The sequence below is a fragment of the Populus alba genome, chromosome 9 (genome assembly GCF_005239225.2).
Source record: "Populus alba chromosome 9, ASM523922v2, whole genome shotgun sequence".
Taxonomy (NCBI): domain Eukaryota; kingdom Viridiplantae; phylum Streptophyta; class Magnoliopsida; order Malpighiales; family Salicaceae; genus Populus; species Populus alba.
Genome location: NC_133292.1, coordinates 5,243,915 through 5,268,591, shown reverse-complemented (window position 1 = coordinate 5,268,591; position 24,677 = coordinate 5,243,915). Strand labels below are relative to the sequence as shown.

Below are 24,677 nucleotides of genomic sequence, written 5' to 3'. Positions count from 1 at the left end.
GTTTACATACTCCACTGTTCAGTGAACAGTGGAGTGCATGATACACTGTTCAGTGAACAGTGTATCATGGTTGGATTTCCCGAAAGCAGCATTTTCCTGCTTTTCATTTTCCTGCGTTTCTCACGCGATTTGGATGTGGGCCCATGCACAGTAAGCAACGTTTTTTGATTAACCAAACACTTGCTTCCTGCGTTTTTGAAAAAACGCAACTTCTAACGCATAGCCAAACGGGCTCTAAACAGTTTAAAAATATAGTACAATTCGCCCATTGTTTTTCTTTCGTGTTTTCCAGAGTTAAGTTTCTTGCAATGCCAATATTCCAAGGTCAAGATCGATGCTTGATTTTTTCTCTCTTTCGTTTTTCAGGTTACGTCGTTCCTCCTCTTGTTTGAGATGAAGAATATAAAGGAGATGCCATGCCTGAAATATAATAACTAAAACCCCCCTCAATAAAAGCCCAGATGTATGGCAGAAACATTTCCTATCTTTAATATTATACAGTTTCACATTAAAAACATCGAGTTTTCTGTTCCTCTTACCTGGAAGAAAGATCGCATAAATCTAGCTCACAATTAGTCTCGTTGAGTAAATTATGTGAAATTCTTTACGAGATGATTGTGGGATTTATCGCTTTATGACTGAAAGGAAATAGCTGGTTGAGTTGGCTAAAAAATTTCGCCATCGATGGTGCCTTCAACTAGGCATTACAAACAGGAGCACACCGCTTTGTACGACGGGAAGAAAATAAGGAGTTGAGATAATTTAAACAATTTATTCCTCATCGATGTTGCCTTCAATGACGCATTAGATTAAAAAAAAATGATTATCTCCCAGCAAATCCAATCAGAGTAATATATTAGATAATAGATTAATTTCTTAATTATAATATATTAATTCATTCTTTATGATAAAGATAATTGATATTTAATACTTGGTGCCTAGCAAGTTAAAGTGATTAGTGACAAGTATCTATAAAATATCTCATTTGATATATCAGAATCTTAGATGCTTAAATAAATACATGTTTTTTAAAAAATATAATAATATTTTAAAGATAGATGTTCTGAAAATATATATATATATATATATATATATATATATATATATATATAGTAAACAATAAAGATTGTGTACTTGAAATTTAAACGATTCATGAGATATTTATAACTCACAAGTTTTTTTTTTTTTTTGGAGAAAAAATGTTAAAATATAATCTTGTCCTAGTAATTTTAATGAAAAATAAATATATTCTGAACAAATATTAGTGAGAGAAAATATCTCTTATATATTATATATATATTATTGAAAAATAAATATCTCACTTATAATTATTAATATGATAGAAATATAAAAATATAATAAATTTATTAAAAGATTTTTTATACACCAAGAAAGATATAAAATTTAGTTGAATCTACGAGGGATGAGCTCTTTTCCTAGTCTTCTTCTCATTAAGCATATAAAGGTAAGCTCTTCTTCACGTTTGAGTTCATGAGTAGTTTTGCCTAGAAATTTGTTATTTGAGACTATGAATCTTAAACTTTTGAAATTTTTAAACATGTTAAATTTAAGTTTCTAAAAAATAAATTAAAGAAAGTTACTGTATGCCTTTTCTTTTTTTAACAAGGAAAAAGCTTAAAGATTATCACAAAATGGAAAGATGCCTCGCTATCCAACTCTAAATTCTAGCTATCTATTTAAGAAAAAAGCCTAGAATTTGACTAACATTATAGATTTTTTTTTTAAAAAAAAAAACTAAAGGAGGAGTTGTTTTTATTACAACTCTCCTCGTGTAACACTATTTACTCACTAAATATTTTATTTATATTTTTTTAATTTATTTTTTTTAATTTTAATTTTATTTAGATTTACTAGGAATTAAGATTTATATATTTTTTTAATTTTTTTTTAATGAGATTATCTTGAACTCATGACCTAAATCGCAAGTTAACTCAATCGACTTGATTTCTCTTTTTTTTTTTTTTCTAATTAGCTTTTTTTTTTCTTTTTAATTTTATGTTTCAATATTGGGTTGATTGTTGTAATTTGTTTTAATCTATTTTCTATGAGATTATCTCCATCTTATGAATCAAGTCACGAGTTTAGTGAATTAATCCTCGTCGACTCGAGTTATTTTTCATGTCATTTTTTTCTCAATCTCATCTTCCAACACCGAGTTAATTGATAATTGAATTTCTTGATTTATTTTAATTTGTTTTATATTAGATTATCCCGATTTTATAATCTAGGTTGCGGGTTTGACATGTTAACTTGAGTTGATCCAAATTATTTTTAATTGATTTTTTCCAGATTCATCATTCAATATTGAGTTTATTAAAAAATTAAATTTTGTAAATTGTTTTAATTTAACTTTTATAAAAATTAATATGATCTCATGACTTGATATGTAGAGTCGCAAGTTAACTTATATTAACCATGATCAATTCAAGATGCTTCTTTTTTAATGTTTATTAATAAAATTTTATTTTAAATATTTATATTAAGTTAAAATATATTTTTATTGTTGAACGAGAGTTACTCATCACTTGTTTTCCTGTTAACTTTTTACATGTGTGCTAAAATTCAACCTTATTTGCTTTCAATATTGATTATCAAAGAGACGTAATCCATTATATCATTTAACGTAATAGCATCATTAACTTGTTTAAAAATATAACTGTAATTATTTTTTTAAAATATTTTTTATTTAAAAATATTTCAAAATAATATATATTTTTTTAAAATTATTTTTAATGTTAACACATTAAAATAATCTGAAAATATTAAAAAAAAATAATTTTTAAAAAAATATTCTTAAAACATAAAAATAAATAGATTTCACAAACCGATTTCATGAAGATGGGACTCTACAAACTCTCCATTCGATGCTTCCGTTTACATCTTGAATATCGTCAAAATTTTGGCAATAGGCAGGCATTCCACCATATCGTCGGAATATAAAAAAAATGCATTTTTATCATAACTTGTTCTAAACAAGAAAAGGTGTTCATCGCCTCTAAATTAATTAATGAGATTTCATTCACAAAGACCCCATATATATATATATATATATATATATATATATATATATATATATATATAAGCACTTTATCGATAAATATCAAATATATTATATCATCTTAAAAAATTCTAAATGCCAAAATTAAAAATAATTTTATTATATATAAAATAAAAGGAATATTTAGTATTTTTAAAAACTTTATTGATAAATACCAATACATCATATTACCTTAAAAACTATATAGTACTTCTACTATATTTATAAAAAAAATATTTACTATTTTTTTAACATCTCAATACAAAAATATATGTCAGCATTAATGTGCAAATTCAACTCTATCTCTGATTAGGAAATGGACTCAACATTAATCTTGAACGGCCTTTGGCCAAGGCCAATATAGAAGATCCTTAATTATTTTCTTATATTATCTCTTGCTTCTATAAAAGAAAAATTATACTTTTTGGCAAACTTTACTAATATTTTTTGAAAAAAAAACTCCTTGGTCAAATTGTAGATTATATTTTTTATTCACTCCGAGGACAAATTGAAATTTATCTTAAGAAAATTAACATATATTCAAATGACATGTACAAGTGGTATAGTCCGTGTTGCTTAAAATACCCTATTATGGAAATAAAGATCTCAAACGACCATGTTTTGGAAAATAATCTTGGAAGATTTTATGCAAGATCCATTCTTTTTAAGAGAGAAAATTCTATCTCGTTAATTCCAGAATCCATAGTTAAATACTAAGTGGAAAACTACCCAGCTACCCCAGATTTAATTCCTTTTTTTCTTCGATTCCTGCATTAATACCTTAAACTGCAAAACAGAGGTAATTAAAGCGAGCACAGCCCCTTCATCTATATAACACCACCTTTTGGATCAGATATGTCACAACTCACAAGCAATATTCAAGATCAACCCTAGCCTCGAGCAGTCGGTGGCATATATACCTAAACTGTGAAAGAAATGGCAACCACTTCTACTCATCGTCGTCATGTATTGGCCCTGGCAATGTTGGTGATCGTCGGAATCCATATTCTGGGCAACCAAAAGGTGGCAGCGGCCTCATGCAACGAAACTCTTTCTTCTCTCGTATCCAAATGCTCCCGATTCGTTCAAATTCCAGGCCCAAGAGACCTACCCTCCGACGCCTGTTGTCAAGCGATGAAACAAGTCACAGTAGGAGAGCTTCCTTGTTTGTGCAAGTTTGTTACCCCAGCTGCGCTAAAGGTGATTAGCATGGAGAAGGCGGTCTTTGTTGCACGAACTTGTGGCGTTACTGTCCCAGCAGGAACTGTGTGTGGAAGTAAGTCTATCTGTCTATTACTGTCTAGATTTCACAGTTTTAATTAATTTTACATAATTATTTAATTTCCCCATTATTCATTGTTCTTGTATTGTCATAGATCAGTTAATAATTTTTTTTTTTGCAGGTTACACCGTTCCTCCTAATTTTGTTTGAGACAATTGATTATAAGAGAGGATAGCTCTGTGTGGTATATGAAATCGAATTAATATACAGTACACAACTGCATATATATGCGTGGCAGTGTAATCGTTTTCCATGTATATCAAAAGGGCTTGCTTTATCTGATTATTCCAAAAAGAAATAATAATAATAATAATAATTTCACATGAAAGATTGGGATTTCAAAATTCTTAGCATTCCAAACTACTAATTTTATTTTCGTTCAAATTTCTACCACCCCACATGAGTGGTAATAAGTACAGTTGCAAAGCATTAACATGCTGTTTTTAAATTGAGTGATTGTATCTAATAATTAAAATAATAGAAATCCAGATGGGATGGTTTGATTAACCATGATGTGAGCCAATGGATCGAGCACCTTTTTTTAAAAAATAAAATATCATTTAGCAAAATTACTAGTTTTGTGGACCTGTGCTACGCCGTGATCCAGATTTTTGTGTGTAAAAAATAATATTTAAACACTGCAAGTATGTTTTAAAGAAAAAGAGAAAAAGAAAAATTTGTGACTTGAGTCAAAGACCCGACTAGGACAAATAAATTAATTTTATTTAAATTAAATAATAAAAAAATTGTCAACAAAAATAAATAGACTAAAAAAAAAAGTATTCATGATTACTTGAAAAAAAAAACCTTTTTTTCAAAAATAAAATAAAATAATATAGCTCAATTTTTAGCCAATTAATATATAGAAGAACAAAATTAAATAAAATAATAACCAAACAAAAAGCAAATAGAAAAAAACATCACAAAGCCTAATTCTTATCAAACTAAATATCGAATGATAAAATTAAAAAAAATAAAAAGACCTAAAAGAAAATCAAAACTAGGTAAGATGACTAAACCTTGCAGCCCAAATTATGCTAATGGATAAACCAGTAAAAGTCAAAACAATAAAAATGAGGAAGATTAATTTCAAAAAGAACCAAATTTTAAAGTACGGAACTAAAAAGGATTAAAATTAAAAAAAACTGAGCCCATGAAAAGGTTGAGTCAACTCGGGTTAGCTTTTTAAAATTGTACTCCTGATCATCAGATCGGGATAACCCGATATATATAAAGGAAACAAAGAAAATCACAAAGTTTTTTTTTAAAAAAATAATATCGAATGATAAAATCAGAAAGGAAAATAAAAAAATATATATATCAACCTGCGTTAATTTTTTAAACTCCTAAGTCATTATACAAGAAGGACCTTATCTAAAAAACCACGAAGTCCAATTCCTAACCAATCAAATATTAAAGGATAAAATTGAAAAACAAAGTCTACTATACAAAATGATTCAAAATAAAAATAGCAACTAAAAGAATAAAGATCAAAATTAAAATAGAAATAAAATAGAAAATAACAAAAAAATGATTAAAGGGTGAAATTGAAAAGAAAAATCAATTTAACAAAAACAATGAGGACCAAATTGAAAAAAATAACATATCATAAATTAAGATTGAAGGATGAAATTGAAAATAAATTAAAATTTTACAAAAGAATCAAGAACAAAAATTAGAAAAAAAAAAAAAAACAAGGAACAAAGTTGAAATCTTAATAAATAAAAGAACAACTTTGAAATTGAAGGGCTAACATGAATTTTGAGGGGAGGAGAGAGAAAAGAAAGAAGAAAAAAAGAAAACATTGTCGGCGACAAACAATCCTAATATCGACATCATGCATTACCCCAACAAGAAGAAGATGCAGTGAAAATCCGGAATAGCTGGATGGAAGGAAATCTTTTATTGCCAGAAAATGCTGCACGAGCCGTCAAAAGACTGGGGGCATCTCCCACACGCTGACGCATATGTTGCACAAGCTAGCTATTTTTGTAATTTTTAATTATTGTTTGTATTTATTAAAATACCAAATTATCTCATCATAGCTTGACTAAAGAACCAAATCAACAAATATGAAAAGCCTCTGAATAGTGAATACTAGTTTTTTTTTTTTTTTTTGTGCTTTAGAAATATGAAAATATTAAGTTATTTTTAATTAATTTGATAATATATAAATAATGAATCTTGTGAAAAATCCACAATGCATCCAACAACTAGTTGAATAAATTTTTGTAATTTTTAATTATAGTTTGTATTTATTAAAATATTAAATTACCCCTTAACAACTAGATTATAACCAGAAAAACTAGGTTGAAAAATATGAAAAGCCTCTGAATAGTGAATATCAAATTTTTGTTTTTGTTTTTGTGCTTCAGAAATATGAAAATCCAGCCTCCCAACATCCTTCATCCGTTTATGGAAAGGTTGGTAATTATACTAAAAAAACACTACCGTTTTGGCAGAACAACTAATAATGCCAATAATGCAAGTGGTGCTAGTGATAAAATCTTAAATATCGTCAAAATTTTGGCAATAGGCAGGCATTCCACCTTAATTATTTTCTTATATTATCTCTTACTTAATTCTATAAAAGAAAAATTATACTTTTTGGCAACTTTACTAATATTAAAAAAAAAAACTCATTGGTCAAAAAGTAGATTACTTTTTTTATTCACTCCGAGTACAAATTGAAATTTATCTTAATAGAAAACACATATTCAAATAATATGAGTATAGCTGTAATTGTATTTTCAAAGTGCTTTTCACTTAGAAATATATTAAAATGATATATTTTTTTTATTTTAAAAAAATTATTTTTAATTTTAGTACATTAAAATGATATCATGAAAACACAAAAAATATTAAATTTAAAAATTTTAAAAATTTTAATTTTTTTTAAAAATATTTTTGAAATATAAAAACAAATAAGTCAATCCGTGTGGCCTAAAATACCCTATTATAGAAATAAAGATCTCAAACCACCATGTTTTTGAAAATAATCTTGGAAGATTATATGCAAGATCCAGTCTTTCTAAGAAAGAAAATTCTATCTAGTTAATTCCAAAATCCATACTTAAATATTAAGTGGAAAAATACCCAGCCACCCCAGATTTAATTCCTTTTTTTCTTCTATTCCTGCATTAATACCTTAAACTGCAAAACAGAGGTAATTAAAGCAAGCACAGCCCTTTCATCTATATAACACCATCTTTTGGATCAGATATGTCACAACTCACGAGCAATATTCAAGATCAACCCTAGCTTCGAGCAGTCAGTGGCATATATACCTAACTGTGAAAGAAATGGCAACCACCACTACTCATCGTCATGTATTGGCCCTGGCAATGTTGCTGATCGTCGGAATCCATATTCTGGGCAACCAAAAGGTGGCAGCCTCATGCCAAGAAACTCTTCCTCCTCTCATATCCAAATGCACCCAGTTCGTTCGAATTCCAGGCCCAAAAGTCCCACCATCTGACGCTTGTTGTCAAGCGGTGAAACAAGTCCCGTTAGGAGACCTTCCATGTTTGTGCAAGCTTGTTACCCCAGCTGTGGAAAAGGCGATTAGCATGGAGAAGGCCGTCTATGTTGCCCGGACCTGTGGCCTTCCTATCCCGCCAGGATTAACTGTCTGCGGAAGTAAGTCTATCAGTACTGTCTAGATTTCACAGTTTAATTAATTTTACATTATTTTTTCCCCGTTCTTCATTGTTCTTGTATTGTCATCGAGTTAATACAATTTTTTTTTTATTGCAGGTTACACCATTCCTCCTAAGTTTGTATGAGACAATTGAGTGAAAGAGAGGCTCTGTGTGGTATATGAGATTGAATAGATATATACACACACCTAGATATATGCTTGGCAGTATATATAATCGTTTTTCATGCATGTCAAAAGGGTATTCTTTGTCTGATTATTATCAAATAATAATAATAATAATAATAATAATAATAATAAATTTCCCGTGAAAGACTGTACTGAAATGTTAATATTTGTAGAGAGTGTTTGAAAATGCTTTTAAAAATATATTAAAATAATATTTTTTTATTTTTTTGAAAAATATTTTTAATATTAATATATCAAAGCGAAATGAATATATATATAAAATATTAAATAAATAAAAATATTTGTTAACAAATTTATGTTTGGACAGCAATCATAGACAGGTGCTTAGCATTCCAAACTACTAAGTTTATTTTCGCTCCAATTTCTACCACCCAACATGAGTGGTACCTTGAGTGATAAACCATAACTTGGAGCCCCAATAAATAAATAAATACAATTACAAAGCATTAAAACGCTGGTTGTATCTAATAATTAAATTAATAGAAATTTAGATGAGATGGTTTGAGAAAGCATGATGCGAGCCAATCGACCGAGCACTCCTTTTTCAAATAAAATATCATTTAGAAAGTCAAATTCACTGCCTTGTCAAGAACTCAACCTCCCATCATTCTTCAACTGTTTATGGACAGGTTGGAAATTACACTAAAAAAACATACCGATTTTGCAAAACATCTCCTCATGCCGATGATGCAGGAGGTGATAGTAATAATATATTGAATATCATCAAGATTTTGGCATTAGGCATTTCACCATATCGTTGGAATAAAAAAAATGTTTTTTATCATGACTTGTTCCTAACAACAGTGATAAATTAATGCGATTTCATTCGTAACTACACACACAGAGAGAGACTTAGCAAAATGATTTACACTCTGACACTGGTCGGATAAAAAATATCTGAGAAAAAAAAAAGATTCACTCGATGCAAACTGAGTTGAACATGGAAAAAATAGAAAGTTCGATCCTTAATAAATTAATCATTAAAGATGAAATAAAAAAAATCAACTATATAAAAAAATATGATAGAAAAAACAATAATTAAAAATAAAAATAAAATTAACTCGTTAAATTTATAAATCAAATTATAAAATCAAGATAATACTATAAAAAAAAATAAAGAAAACCATAAAGTATATTTTAAAAATAATAATTTAACATTGTGTAATGAGATAAAAAAATAAACAAAAAAAATTAAATTAATAAAAGATTTTATTAAATGATAAAATTGAAAACAAAATGAAGAAAAACCTAGATATATATATATATATATATATATATATATATATATTCTTCATACATTACACAAAACCTTAAATAATATACAAAAGGCTTGTTAAATAAATTCTAACATATATAGCACCTTATTATCACTTTATTTTGACCATTTAGATTCTGAACATCTCTAAAATACGTAAAAACAAAAACATAAAAAACAATTTTTTTTTATCATATTATTAAATTAGAACCTTGAATATGCATGCATGCATGAGATTCTTTGCTATTGTTTTGTGTTATCATTTATTATTTTAGATTAAAAGATTCATAATTATTTTTACAATCACTACTAATATTAAAAGAAGATTCATTCCAACAAAATAATTCATAAAAAAGTTTTGTTCATATTTACATTTTAACTTTTATGCACCCCACGAGTAATTAAAACCCAAAAATAATAAAAACAATTAATCAAAATTGAACAAATTATTAAATTCAAACTTCGTTGTTTTTTTTATAGAAGAATCTTAATTATTTTCTTATACTATCCCTGACTTCTTTAAAAGAAAAGATTTATAGTAGTTTTCAACAAACTTTTCTGATTTAAAAAAGGACTCCCTTGGTCAAGAAGTATATTAAAATATTTTATTTATATTTATATCTTTAATATTCATCTCACATACATATTAAATTTAATATGATACAAAAAAAGAGTGATGTTATGCAACTCATTATATAGCATGAAACTAAGAGTTTTTTTTTTTTTTATGTTCTCAAGTTTGAGTTACATTATTGTTAATATGATAGTTATTAAAAACTTATATAATTGTTAATTTAAAAACTCATAAAATTAATAAAAATAAACATAAGCTTATCTGAACATTCATATTAATAATAATAATAAAAAAAAAGTGATATTATGAAATATAAAATCTTAATTGATAGGTGGCCTTCTCTTTTGATTGGTATGAAACTGCAACACCCAAGCCAGTTTTTTTTATAATAATATTATTATTACTATAAAAACGTTTCAACTCGGTATTTATTGAAAGGATCAGGGAATGGACAATAATTTCTTTCAATACGAATTAAATAAAATTATTAATACAATTATTTTTTTTAATTTTATGAGTTTAAATCTCAGGACTAGCAATATAATTTATTAAATTTATTTAAATACATAATATAAGGGTGCACCTTTAAGATTGCTGGGGGAAAAAAATGACATGCCTCCCAATTGTATTTCTTTTTAAAATTTTCTTCTCTCTTTATATCTATTTCTTTTTTATATATATAGTAACTATTACAATGCGGGATTTCTCATGACATGCCTCCTAATTCTAAGACAACATTCATCCCCCCAGCTGACAGCTTAATATCTGCTTCATTACTCGGTTGCAGCTCTTCTTCATCGGTTCATTGCCGCCCAGTTGGAATGGTTCTTCGACACCTGTGATAACGTGCAACCAGCGCAGCAGTGACTGTCAAGAAACCAAAAGGCACGATTCCTAACCCAACAAGTGGACGCACACCTCGCCTCTGACCTCACACATGAAATGATATCGATGACTACTTGCTAGTGCCTTCCAAAGCTGTTTTAATTTCTCTGCTTTCATCGGTTCATAATCATCTGTCATCCCATCGATGTGAGGTGTATTGGTAAGAGTGCATGCCAACTTTCCATTTGACTAATCAACAAAGCAATGAATGTAAGACACCACCTGTCTTCTTTCGAGTGGACTCCCCTCCCTGTTCTTTATGTCTGTCTTTGCGAGAGGATTTCATTACTACCAGGTCTCCAGTTTTAAAGGGGGGAGGTGTTTTTTTAGTGCTCAGACACCATTAATCGAAAATTGGTGCGTGGCGTCAGTTTGCTCATACAGGAACAGTACATTTCTTGCAAGCATCGTTACTTTCATAATAAATTCAAAACAAAGACTGGAAAAATAGGGTGAAAATTGCACTCCCAATTGAAGTCATTTTTCTATCTCCCAATGCAGATATATAGATTAATCGTCAAATGTTAGTGAAGTAGGAAGAGATAGGTTACATTTTATGCCCAGGAATCATGGAAGTCTTTCGTATTTTGATAGGAAGGTTATCGAGTATACATGTTTGAGCCTTGATTTTGTGTTTTACTGATGCAAACTAGAAGGGAAAAAACAGAGAGAATATTGAGTATGGAAACAGCTTTCAAATCATTCCAGTCAGTATACATTTGCAGAAGAACAAAATTCTTCCATACAAAAGGGGGATAACAAGAAAAGCTCTCACTACCAACGGATGAACCTTGGGCTCTTACTTCCTACACCTCCAAGCTGAAACAGAAAACAGAGGCCGATCTTGCCAGCAAATTACTACACTTCCATTTTCTTCTTTCATTCTATACCCATCGCAACCATAACCTTGCAACAACCTTCTTGCCTGCAGCATACCGTAGTAGCTCAAAGACACGTTTCCAAACCCAGCCAGATCAAGCCTGTGGATCCACTTCTCGAGTTTTTCATGTCTTTCCTTCCTAGCAGCTCCCTCACAGGCTATAATGTTCTTTATTTCATCTCCGAAAAGCATCTTCTCCACCTTCAACCTTTCCATCGATGTTCTAGATACAGTAGATTCCAAACAATCAAATAATGCGGCATAAGTGTACAGTGCCTCCAGTAGCCTCTCCATAAGAGTTGATCCATTGTGGTTAGAATCCTGTTCAGTTACCACCACGAGTTTCGGTGACAAACCCCACAGGGAGTTAAGGAAGCAATCCATCTTCACTGAAGCAGTTGAGGATAGCGGTGATGACGAGGCGGAGTCAGGACTTGGGCTATATCCATTAGCCGTGTCTTTCTCGAGCAGCTCCCCTAATGTGCTTTGATTCATTTGAAGGACTCTTTGCATGTTAATTCCATTTGAATTCTTCAATGTCGATGGAGATTTCTTCCTCAATTCATCATCGGAGGCCAAAAAAGAATGCAATTGAAGAATTGAATTGATAGCTAGAGCCTCCCCAGTTTTAACACGCAATTTTTCAATATCAAGATTCTCTAATTTGCTAACAATGGGATTAAACTGAAATGGGATATCCAACTTTTCTGCTTCTTCAATTAGCTTATGAGCCATTTGATCTAATACCCCTTTCTGCGGATGAATCCCTGTGATTCTCAGATGGGGTGGTCCCTCAGGCCTCACGCTAAAGGCTTGAAGGAGCGCAATCCACTGAGCAGGTTCAGCTGCGTGAAGATCAATTACATGAACCATTTTCTCCCCTTCCATGGCTTCAATTATAGCTTGATTCGTCAGCACAAAAGCGACTTTCATGAATGGAAACATATCATAAAACAGTTTGCGAACTAAGATTTGCTCAGAAACCACAGTTATTTGAGTTGCGTTGAGGGCCTTGTCAATACCAGGCCAGGCTTTGACGATCCTACGAGCAAGCGCCTCAGCAAAGTAAGCAGCGATGCGCTGCATGGTATCCCCATCAGGAGAGGCTAGATGGGAGATTTGACTAAGGGCAATCTCTGCATTTTCAAGGCTACCAGAGGCAACGTGGTTTGCACAAGTGAGCAATAAATGGATCAAATACAAACCCCTCTCCTCGGATTTTAGCTCTCTAACCCAGGGATATGGTGATCCCATGCTAGGTGAAACTGGCATCGTGGAGAAAACTTGGAGAGGTGATGATGTTACAGAAGATGATCCATCATCTTGATACATTGACGGAGCCACTAAAATACTCAATGACAACGGCTATGGAATTAGGGAGCCAAGGAGGAATACAATTGACAGCAAAAGATGGGCTTAAGAAATTCACTTCACAAAGAAAGAAGAGCGAAATCAAGGATTCGCAAGCATGCGACACATGATTTCATGCAGAGAATCAAATTTGCATGATTACAAACTATGAGAAATGATTGTTTACCCTCGGATAGAACTTCAAAAAATGAATTCACCAATTGAACCAAGAGAATTGAAGATAGGAACAAATCCAATGGATCAATCAAACAGAGGATTTTGATGAAAGTAACTACTATCAATTTGTAGTCGGCCAAGGGAGATTGAACAAGAATACAGAAATCTCAAAAGAAAGCTAAACTGGGATTAAGAAACAAAGACCAATTAAGCTAAATTCCACAAAGAAAGAACCAGATTAAAACAGTAAAAAAAGCATAGAAAAAGAGCTACTTAAAAAACCTAGCCAAGAAAACAAAGAGCATGAAAATCCTTACTGGGTTTTGCAATTGATCAAAAACCCACATGAAAACTCCCAGGATTCCCTCCTCAAAACCTCTATATGAAATAAAAGACCTCGCTTTCTCTGTTTTTCTGTGGTTTTAATTTGTGACAAAGAGAGTCAATTGGTTCCAATTAAGAGATCACAGACTAGTACACGGCTACGTTGTCGACAATGCGTGAGGTCTGCTTTTTGTCGTTTAATGATTTGTTGTCGTTCTATCCACAGTGGAGCATGGAATATCTGAGAAGGCGAGCCTTTCTTTCTTACTTGGTAGTCGGTTACTTTCTCTCTCCCCCCCCCCCCTGTTAGGTTCTCCCTCTACAAGCTTGCCTGTCTTTCTCTCTTTCTAAAAACCTCCACTTTTATGGCTTTTTGTCTTAACGTTAGGTGGATAGGAAATCCTGGGTCACCTAAAGGACTGTAAGCCTATATAATATTCCTAAAGGTGATGAAAGTCCAAACACACCCTAACAAAGACAAACAATGCATGCTCTCGATTTTGTTTCCTAGTGGGGCAAGTGTGGTAATTGCAAGCAAGAAACAATGGATGCATCCAAAACCTGGTTTTGTTGTCTTGTTCAACGCCAATGACCATACAATTTGATACTATTATCTTTGTTGCATTAAAAGACAAAGAGACAAGGGGTTAAGGAAACATCCAAAAGTAGACTAGATACTACATTTATCTCTTCTTCTCCTCCTCCTCTTCTAGGTGGTTGGCGTTTGTGCAATCTCAAGAGCTAACCCTAACCTAACTACAATTCAAAATTTCCCGTCCCTATTTCTCACAATTATTATCATTTTGACCATTCGTTCCCCTGCCCTCCCTCAGGGTCATATCTGGTTTCATGCCATTTAAAAATCTATTTTTAAAAAATGGATTTCTTCAAACTAAAATATGTGTGCTAGAAATGGTCTAGATGCAAGGTTTGGTTGACACTAGATAAGGTATTTTAGAATTTCAATAAAATTAGATAAAAACTATATGAAAGTAACACGGCTAGAAAAATAACATGTTTGTACTAGAAATGGTCCGGATGCAAGGTTTGGTTCTTGCTATGTCAGGTATTTTAGAATTTTAATACATTTTGATAAAAGTTTTATAAAAGTAACATAGTGACAAAAATAACAGATAAATAAAATAGTTTGAACACAATTATTATTATTGAGAATAATAGTTAATTGAAAATATAGTTAAACACAACAGTTATTGTGAATAATAGTTATTTAAAAAATAATATCTTTCTGGATTTAATTAACATATATAAAAAGTCAATTTAAAATTTTATGAAGATCCAATAAATAAAAAATGAGATTCAAGATCCAATGATAAAAAAAAAAAAAGTCACATGAAACATACCAGAGCTTCATATTCGACATGTCTAACACCTTTAAAAAAATCTCAACAAGACGATTCTAACCACATTATGAAAGACAACTAAACATGATCATAATTTGTTAGGGTTTTTTATGTTAATTTAGGATTAATTACAACATCATTTAGTGTTTTTTGAAGATGTAATTAGAATTATCTCATTAAAATCTTTTTAATAATATTAAATGTGTTAAAAAAAAAAAGCCATTGTGTCTCTCCAATAACTTATTTTTTTTCTTTTCTTTTTCTTTCCCCCATCTCTCTCTCCTCACAAGTCAACTTATCTCTTTTTTTTGTTTGTTGATTGTCGGATTTTGAGTCCTATCTTTTAAGAATTGAATTTTTATGAAATTTTAGATTGGTTTAATTTGTAAAATAAACATGAGAAATATAACCAAACAATCACTATTTGAAATAACGATTGTGTATAAAAACATATTATTAAAGAAGATTGTTATTCCAAACAACGATTTTATATAAAAACAATATTCTACAATATAATTTTGTTCAAACTATATAATTTTCCAAATACCTTTGCAACTCTACCAAAACTTTTAGAAAACCACATTACTTTTCAAAAAGAATCCCACTAGATCAATGGTTTCAAGGCTCGTTATCAGCAAGAAGGTTCCACATGATCAAAGTTTGCACGCCATCTCTTGTGTGAATTATTTGGATTGAATGGAATATATCAATGCTCCATGAAAGAACAAAAGAAAACAAAAGAAATGTATGGAAAACATCTCTCTCTCTCTCTCTCTCTCTCTCTCTCTCATGCTAGAAACCCGACAACCTTGAAAATCAATTGCATTGAATTTGAGTGATTGGATTGGGACGTTATACAAAGTTTGTGACTTCCAAAACACAGCGCACTGTTTCTTCGAGCTACTGTCTCCCCCTTTTTAACGTTGCGATATCTCTCTCAATTTTATACCTCTGAGCTCAAAAGTTGGAGAAATCAAGAAAAAGGTATCATTAATATTAAAATGCTGTTAGAAAAGATCGCAATGTTGAAATGTTGCTAATCAGCCTTAATTAATTCCCATGATTAAAATATATTGCTTTCGTCTGAAAAGCCAGCAAGACATTTGGGCGGGGTGGGTGCTTGGCATAGCCTTTTCTTTTATTTTCAAGTGTTTTTTAAAATTATTTTTTTTTTTAAAAAAAATATTACATTAATATTTTTTTAGTTTTTTTATGATTAAAATATATTGATATAAAAAATAAAAACAAATATATATTTTTTAATTTTAATATATTTTAAGTGAAAAACTATTTTAAAAACACTATGCAACACCATTTTAAATATTACAAAAACTCTCGAATTTTTATAATCTAAAAATGATTGAACCTTCACAAATTAATTTAATACAGTTTTATTTAAGAGGTATTTGAGAGTGGTAGTGATTATTTTTTAAAGTGCTTTTTATTTGGAAATGCATTAAAATAATATTATTTTTTTTTTTAAAAAATTACTTTTAACATCACCACATCAAATAATCTGAAAATATAAAAATTAAATAATAAATACCTAATGTGAAACAAAACGTTTAAAACAACAAACAAACTCAATATAAAAAGAAACTTTAAAATACAAAAATAAACAAGCCAGCCTTTTATAATTAGCAGCCAGGTACCTTAATTTGATCTTTAAGGGGAAAAAAAAAGTGAGGAAGAATAAGATGGAGACCCACTGTGGTAATAAAATCCAAGTGCAGTAAGCTAGGGCACATGGATGACGACAAACTTAGGGTAAATGCAATTGTTGCCCTGAAGAACACGTTACTAGTGATTGATTTTTCCAAATGGACCGTTGTTTACATTATTAAACAATGGATAAGCCTATGCATAATGAAGCTTGCACCCCACAGTACATCGCCTGAGGGAGAGATTTAGAAGCTAGCTAGGGCTTAGTAGTTAGGAGGCGACATCATGTGCAGCACAGAACCTCTCTTCATATTCTACTTTAATCATGCCTGATCCTGACTCACAGCCAGCTTTGTTGTTGAGATCTGCAAGGAAAAGAATTATCAGAGAGACCCAATATATCAAATAATCTCCCCTTTTTAACTTTAAAGAATAAACAAGAATGGAGTCGTCTTCCACAGCTCTGATGGTCAAGGTAAGAGTGAGTGGTTGAATGGGTACAAATGAGTAAAAGGTTGAGGAGACTGGTCCAAACAGAGCTTGCTGGAGTTGTTCGCAAAGGATGAACGTTTTCTGGACATTTGTATTGCTTTCTTAGCTGTTTTTGTCTGGTGTTTGGAAGATCAATACATTTAAAATATCCCCGCATTGAGTGCCTTATACGTAATGAAGAGAAGGACCCATTAAGAAAACTCTTTTGTCTGTCTCTAGACTTTTTTTTTTTTTTTTTTTTAATTCACGTGAAGGATGTTCGAGTCAGCATACGCTTATCTCAATTAATTTTCACATATTTTAAAATTAATAACCAGATAAATCTCTAGTCACTATCAATATTTACAACTAGAATATAAAACCATAATAAAAACAAATTCATCCCAAGTTTTTATCACTAACTCACATTTGAATTATGTCTTTAGACTTTGGTAAGTCCTTATCTCCTCAAACCTACGGGAGGTGATTAACTTTCTTGTCGACCACATTTGGATTAAATCAGTAATCAAAGTAGAGATAAAAATCTTCACCACTTGACAGATTTCCCTTTTAATTTAGTTTGAAAGTAGAGAATTCCAATTTGGACTCATGTTTTAATAGTTCATGGGCTACGAGGAAGGGAAAAAAACAGAAGAAGTTGTTTGTCTGGACTAAAAAAACATTAATTTGAAGTTTTTTTAAAAAAACAACGTAAGATTATTGATAATGATGAAAACTTAGGTTAAGATGTTTTTTATTTTGAGTTTCTATCCCTTGAGATCACCTGTAAGAACATTGTAAAGGACAAAGGAGACGGAGAAGACAGATCCTCTTAAACTAGAAGCCAGTGTCTTAATCTAAGTAACGTGGATGGTAGATTGCTTATTAAAGTTCATAGAATGGGCTCTAGTCCGTTCACAGTGGGGCATTACAGTCTCCGACAACATCACAAGATGGGCATACATTTCTTGACTGGACTTTCTTTATGGGAATGCGCTCAATCCAAATCCAAAAACACTTAATCTTTAACCAATCAATCTATGATGACCATTGAAGCTCTTCCATGGTGAAGACTATTATTTTATTTGATCTCGATAACTTATGAAAGTTGAATAATATGAATATTATGAGTTAAAAAAATTTAATAAATAAATATCAAAAATCGAGTGTAAGGGCAGCTTCAAATGAAGAGGCATTTGTACTATGCTTTTTATTTCTTTACTTTCAGCATTCCAACGGCAGAGACAAAACAATAGCCAAAATGGCTTTTTAAAACTAGTTCATCCCAATCTAATTTATATAACCTAATATAAATAACCTGAGTCCCTAGTATAAATGATATTTTCACTTTTCTTTCTGATTTTTTTTTTATTTTTTGTCTTCACACTCATAGCCTCCTTTCACTCTTAATTTTTTTCTCCCCGTTTTGTTCTTCACTTTTACAAAAATTATAATTGTTTCTTTTAAAGTTTGATTTGATGAAGTGATATAAATTTTACGATTACAATCATTTTACAAATAAAATTTTAAGAATTCATATTGAAATAGTCAAAGCACAAAACTATAAATACTTTATAGTTTATTCATGCTAGTCTATCTTGTATCATATTGTAACTTAATTATTTGATAAAATGCTTAGTTGTGATCTTTATTTTGTTTTTATATGGAAATTATTATAATTTTTATGTTGTTACTAATATATACATTTTAAGGGACTTATTTAGTTCTAAACACCATATTTTTTTAAGATTATCAAAAAATAAGATAATATGTCTAACTCTCATATATCAATAATATTCACAAAAATCTTAGTCTAATTTGATATTTCTAACCCATTCAAGTCCAAACAAAATATCAAAAATTAAATCAGATAAAATAAATTAACGGTGAAAAGTCGATTCAATGTAATACAAACAACCCCAACAGAGGGCCCTGATTTGATTTCTTAGATGAATTCAGAGGGCATTTCTTACGAGACAGTACCTTAAAGAAGTCAAGAGAAACAGAACAGAACTTCAACTTATTGAATAGTCACTTTCTAACTATGGTTTCAACCAGCTTTCAACTCTGGCCACCTGATGAGAAGCACGCACATGTATCAGTGAGGAAGAGTCCTACAAGTTTCCAACTCGCAAGATTATTGGTTGCCACGTGAAGCCAGTTTTGAGAGCATGACGCCCACTCAGCATCACCTGCCAAAAATTAGACATCAATTTAATCAGAAATGACAGCCTAACTAGTAACTAGGGTCTGGAATGCATGATTAAGGTCCACCAAGGGAGATGGCGAAGGAAATGGAGCATAAAATGACATTCTATCTAGAGGAATCTGGGATTCTGGTAAGTTACAATCTTCTTAATTTCATGTGCCCGAGTCCTTGTCTCCAAGACTTTTCAGCATTCCATTTTCTTTTTCCACTTCATTGTTTTCAAAATGGTACAGGTACTGTTGCGGATACCTGCTGTTAAGAGACCATCGTAGCTAATAATCAGAGTCAGAGAATTATTTGTGAACAAAGCTCTATAAATCTTGCTACTTGATGAATTAAATGGCAGTCAAGCTGATCTAGAGCAACCCTAACAAGGTGATGGAGACCCAGAAAAGTTCTTGGTTGTTATTTTTCTTGTACTTGTTACTAAGAAATCAACGAAACACAAGGATTACCTCTATTAGGATGTTCCTTGAGCGGAGCAAGGCTACTGCAATCTTATCACCAGCAAGAGCATTGTTTTTCACAAGTGCAATGTCTAAGCTTGAGTTAAGATCAACTTCACAAAACCATGATAACAGCAAAATTATGAAAATGGATTGGAGCGCAAGATTACCTAGGTCAAGTTCATGGCCAGAAAATAAAACTTCCCAGATTTGAAAATCAGGCGTTAAGAGCAAGAGAAGGATACTAGATGCCAGTGAGTTCTTTCACTTCTGCAAGCAAGAATGGAGTTTCAGCAATGCCGGTTATATTCTTGTCCCAAAGGATCCATTTCCATTTATGTAAAACTTAAAGCCAAATATATAATAAATAGCAAAAAAAATTGAAAACAAAACACAAAGGATTAGCCAAAAAGTTCCAACCTAGCTTCTCTAAGGGCACTTTGTATATATAGCAGACTCAATTAAGCCTCCAGAAGCTGTGTGTTCTTTAGGGATTGGAACTGCAATCAGGATTCCAGATCCAAGCTTAAGTTTCAAGTTAGTTTCTGCAATTAAGAAAAAGAGGAAAACATAATCACTCACAATTCTTCTCATTCTCGTAGGGGTGGGGTTGGGGGTGGAATAAAGGTAAGATGAACACAGTCCTCTGGTGTGTCTACACGACAATGTACCTATATTATTTGTCATAAATAGAACAGAAATATTCATTAGATTCGATGAAATTACATGTTGAATTGAAGCCTTGCAGATGAGCATTAGTGCAGTGTAAAATCAACAATATTCTACCAGTTATTTTTAAGGTCACAGGCTTTTTCATGAATGAATCTTTTTTGGGTTTCTCTTGTATGCATGCTAAGATTGATCAGTCTTGCTTGGGTTCATCTTGTATACAACCTATGTCCTAGATTCTGCTCCTTGAAGATTTTGATAAATTTAGCTCTATGTAGGCTAAATGAGCCTGGAATATTTGTAGAGTGGACTCTGCTATTGTAGCTGGTAGGTGCAGCGAGCCTAACCGATATGATGGTCGATTTGGTCCAGGTTCCGGATTCTAGGAGGAGAACCGAGACACCTCACTCCACATAAACCAGTCAATGTACCTTTGTAAACACATTTTCTTTTTTCTTTTTTTTTTCTCAGGCAGAAAGTTGTCAAGTGATGCAATCCTAGAAAATGGGTATATATTGCAACGAACCAACAGATTTAACCATTGTCACATGTTGCAAATTGAAATCAGATGGAGCTTGAAAAGAGAATGCGAGCCATGAGAAAGGGTGTACCTCGTAACCACTTCTCTCCGTGAAAAATACAGGAAACTCATTGGTCTTATAAGCGGCAACACAAATGCCCTGAGTTTCCTGTATTTTAAAAACTGGTATGAACAGCTGAAGTTGAATTGCTTCTGATGATAAATGGAGTGAAAAAAGATGATATCTACCGAATATTATAGGGTTCTGGGAATATCTAATATGGATTTTACTCCAGCAGGTATCACTGCTACCGGAGTCCTGCCAAATTTGCAAGGTCGGAAGATATATCCATTGCTGCCGGGAAAACATGAGAAAAATTATATCAATTCTAGCAATCAAATACGGAAAGGTTCATGGGATTTATTACTCGTTTCATACCAGAAAAAAAGTTCACTCATATGATCAGGAATGGGTTAGCGGTGGATGAGTGTTCCTGACATCATATGATCACAAGTGATGAACAAGTCAAAAGCTTTGGGTATTCCCACTAAATGATTCTGCTATCAATGCATGGCTGACCACATCACGGGGCAGAAACATGTGAAGTCAGGCAGAAACAGTAGTAGCACCATCCCCCCTGGTAGCCACCTAAAAGAAAAGCAAAAACAAGCATGTGAAGTCAGGTGCAACACTTCACAAGCAATCAAATATTACAGTGCTTGTTTAAGGATTACACCTGTCAAACATATCAGGAGTGACAGAGCACATGCAAACAGCATCACCAAGTCATGAGACCTACCTTTGAGGCGCTATTGAAATAATTTGTAAGATCACTATTGAGCTATCTCACCCACTGGCCATTGAGGCACATGCTTTACATTCTGGTGAATAATATACCATCAGGAAAGGAGACTGGTGTCCCGTGTTATAGCTAAACGATCGGCAGAATGGGCAATGGATGTCTTATTAGTGTTCATTTGAGATGTGAAGAGTGCAGCTTGGAATTTAATACATCCTTTTCCAACAATGATTTTTTCATAAAACTACATTCCTTGGTTCAAACAAACATGATACAGAATTTTTTTTATACGAGCTTAAGGATAATGCTATTGGCTTATAATACGCATCAACACTATCTCGTTGGCTTATTTCTCTGGTGTTTTTTCTTGACCATTGCCCTCTGATATCCATTCTTTTTTGGAAAAAGTCTGGCGCTTTAGTTTTCTCAAGCTGATCATGAAATAGATAACATCAGAACTATTTCATAATTGATCTTTTGGACCCAATTCTGTCAATCTTTCCATAACACGTTGAAAGTGGCTAATTCTTATGTTCTGTATGCCCTTGTTTGCATGATTGCACCAACCTTTCTGATATCTCCTTCTCTTTCACATGTCTCTTCTTTTTATTGAATTTCTACTTGGATTCACAGGAGATAAGCTTGTTGGAGAGGTTAGCAGAATTGTAGCAGCCGAAGCTTGGCATTGGACATGGAGTTTACCAAGGGTCAAATTTATGAATTCAACTCAGTTGAGATATGTTTGTATTGAAAATTGAATAACAGTTTATCTTTACTATAAAACTACTAGTGCGCCAATGTTTTCTCATCGGAGTACCTATTGTAAAGGAAAGACTTGTTGAGAAATTGATGTCTTACTCCCCTGATTTCAATGGAACTATGGAAATTAGCTTGGCAAAAAATTCAGTCCAAATTATTTTCCCTTTTAGATGCCCAAAGAGCTTGGCATAGCATTTTTTTTATTTCTTTTTAACCATCAAAGACAGGCATCTGCACAAATCTTGTGAGCATAAAAGATTGCATCAACCTTGTTACATATGTTGATGAAAAGCTGGTGAATACTTTTTTACAACTGGGGAAATGTATAGTGTCTTTATAACGGTTATGGTCTTAGAAATAGGAATCCCTTCTGGACACAACAGAACTTTTAGAGATCTCTTCTTCCTTTCTCAAATTCGTTTCTCTGTCATTCTTTATGTGTGATGGATTTCGGTTCAAAAGTATTGAATACAAGCCTGCCTCATATTTTTCTATTTAATTTAAGGTGAGTTGTAAGATCCCCACAGATTCCGGTTTACATGTGAATTTGATCATACGAAAATTTCATTCTTAAAAAAACTTAATTCAAGAAAAGAAAAAAGTGGAAAACCTTTCCGGAAATGCTTGGCTAAAAAAATATTATTAGGACTTAATTTATATTTATCCATAGCAATGCCTAACCAAAGACGAGATTATCTACAGAATTGTAGTCTAGAGGGAAAAAAAATTAAACAATAAACTTGAAAAGGAGATGTTTTCCCCGATTTTGGAGATGTATTCTAAGTTGCTTGTCCCTTCTTTCCATCCAATTCATCATCATTGGTGCCATCTCCTACTATTTTCTTCTAGTAAAAATGGTTTTGAAAGAGAAGGTATACCTCCTCTATTGAGACTTGCTTTGTTTCTGGCAGGAGAAAGAAGATGAAGCTGCCCATGAAGGCACCCAAGGCAGCAAATAACAAGAAAATCCCATAACGAAGATGGCAGAGAGACACGAGAGAGCATTGTGCTATCAATGCTGTGAAGATCATGTTGAGACAGACCACAATACTTCGTCCAGCTGACCTTGTCTCCAATGGAAAGAGCTCGCATGGAACTAACCACCCTAGAGGACCCCAAGACCTTCCATAAGCAAAGCAAAACAAGCAAATGATAACGACTAGGAACACGCTGGTTGCTTTCGAGAGAGTTTCTCCTTGTCCGAACTCCAGGGCCAGAGTTACTGCCAAAGCCACCTGCAGATTAAACAATTGAGTTAGTATTCAAGCCCTAGAGATAAACTAAAGATTTAAACGAGCCTGAATTACCATGTAGCTGAACATTTCAATACTAGCTTCAATAAAAAAAAGTTCTTCTGCCAAATTTGTCGACCAGTCCCATTGACGAGAGCGCGCCAACAACAAGTGCCCCCCTAGTAATGATAGATGAATAAAGAGATGTTCCTGCCCCAAAACCCAAGCTTTGGAAGAAGACAGGATTACAGCTGAACCAAGAGATAACCTCCGACCTCATGGATGGATTTTTTCAGTTCCGTAATTTACAAGATTTGCTACTAGAGATGAGCCCTCTTTAGGGCTGCTCCATCTGCAAAAGCCCCCCCTGCCATCTCTTTCTCTCTACTGCTCTGTCTCCCCCTCTCTTCAAGTGTTTGCTATCAGCACATACAGGTCAAACTTCCATGAACTGTTGAGTGCTGACAACTTTTTTTATTTATTTATTTTTCATTGATATAAACACCTGATGATGTAATTAATTAAATATATCAACGAGGAGATTTTTTATACGACCTTGAAACAGATATGACAAGATTATTCCTAGATTATAGCAAAACATTAAAGATGAGATGAGTGGGAGTGAGTTGGAGGAATAAGATCTGGTCACCAAAATACGAACTTCAAACCATTTAACCGAATCTTCCCGGCTTGATGAACAGATTTTCCCTTTTAGACAAGGGATTCCTAATTGAAGAAAAAATAGCTGTAAAAGGGCTCAAATAACAGCTAGTTAAGCCTTGATCTCATACGAATGGCAGCAAGAAATAATTAAGCCCTCAGAAAGCAGGACATCAAGCCAGTGTATAAAGGCTCGCCGTTCCTTGCCTCGGGTGAATTAACACTGTAGTGCTCAAAGAAAATAGGATTTCTGAAA

The 24,677-nt window shown here is 32.2% G+C and overlaps 3 protein-coding genes across 3 annotated transcripts; 2 read left to right on the top strand and 1 right to left on the bottom strand.

The window, feature by feature from the left end:
* Positions 1 to 3,994: 3,994 nt before the first annotated feature.
* Positions 3,995 to 4,490, top strand: LOC118035265 (non-specific lipid transfer protein GPI-anchored 9). Its single transcript, XM_035040803.1, has 2 exons — positions 3,995 to 4,334; positions 4,462 to 4,490. The coding sequence occupies exons 1-2, from the start codon at positions 3,995 to 3,997 to the stop codon at positions 4,488 to 4,490; spliced, it is 369 nt and encodes a 122-aa protein (XP_034896694.1).
* A 3,152-nt stretch (positions 4,491 to 7,642) lies between these two features.
* On the top strand, positions 7,643 to 8,125 carry LOC118035267 (non-specific lipid transfer protein GPI-anchored 20-like). Its single transcript, XM_035040804.1, has 2 exons — positions 7,643 to 7,979; positions 8,097 to 8,125. The coding sequence occupies exons 1-2, from the start codon at positions 7,643 to 7,645 to the stop codon at positions 8,123 to 8,125; spliced, it is 366 nt and encodes a 121-aa protein (XP_034896695.1).
* A 3,449-nt stretch (positions 8,126 to 11,574) lies between these two features.
* Positions 11,575 to 13,929, bottom strand: LOC118035172 (scarecrow-like protein 3). The gene has a single exon (XM_035040687.2). It carries the CDS (start codon positions 13,111 to 13,113, stop codon positions 11,701 to 11,703), a length of 1,413 nt encoding a protein of 470 aa, XP_034896578.1. The 5' UTR covers positions 13,114 to 13,929; the 3' UTR covers positions 11,575 to 11,700.
* Positions 13,930 to 24,677: the final 10,748 nt, after the last annotated feature.

Coding starts and splice junctions, on each gene's coding strand:
- LOC118035265 (XM_035040803.1), top strand. CDS start 3,995: ATGGCAACCACTTCTACTCATCGTCGTCATGTATTGGCCCTGGCAATG. Junction 4,335..4,461: donor AGCAGGAACTGTGTGTGGAA/GTAAGTCTATCT, acceptor TTTTTTTTGCAG/GTTACACCGTTCCTCCTAAT.
- LOC118035267 (XM_035040804.1), top strand. CDS start 7,643: ATGGCAACCACCACTACTCATCGTCATGTATTGGCCCTGGCAATGTTG. Junction 7,980..8,096: donor AGGATTAACTGTCTGCGGAA/GTAAGTCTATCA, acceptor TTTTTATTGCAG/GTTACACCATTCCTCCTAAG.
- LOC118035172 (XM_035040687.2), bottom strand. CDS start 13,113: ATGTATCAAGATGATGGATCATCTTCTGTAACATCATCACCTCTCCAA.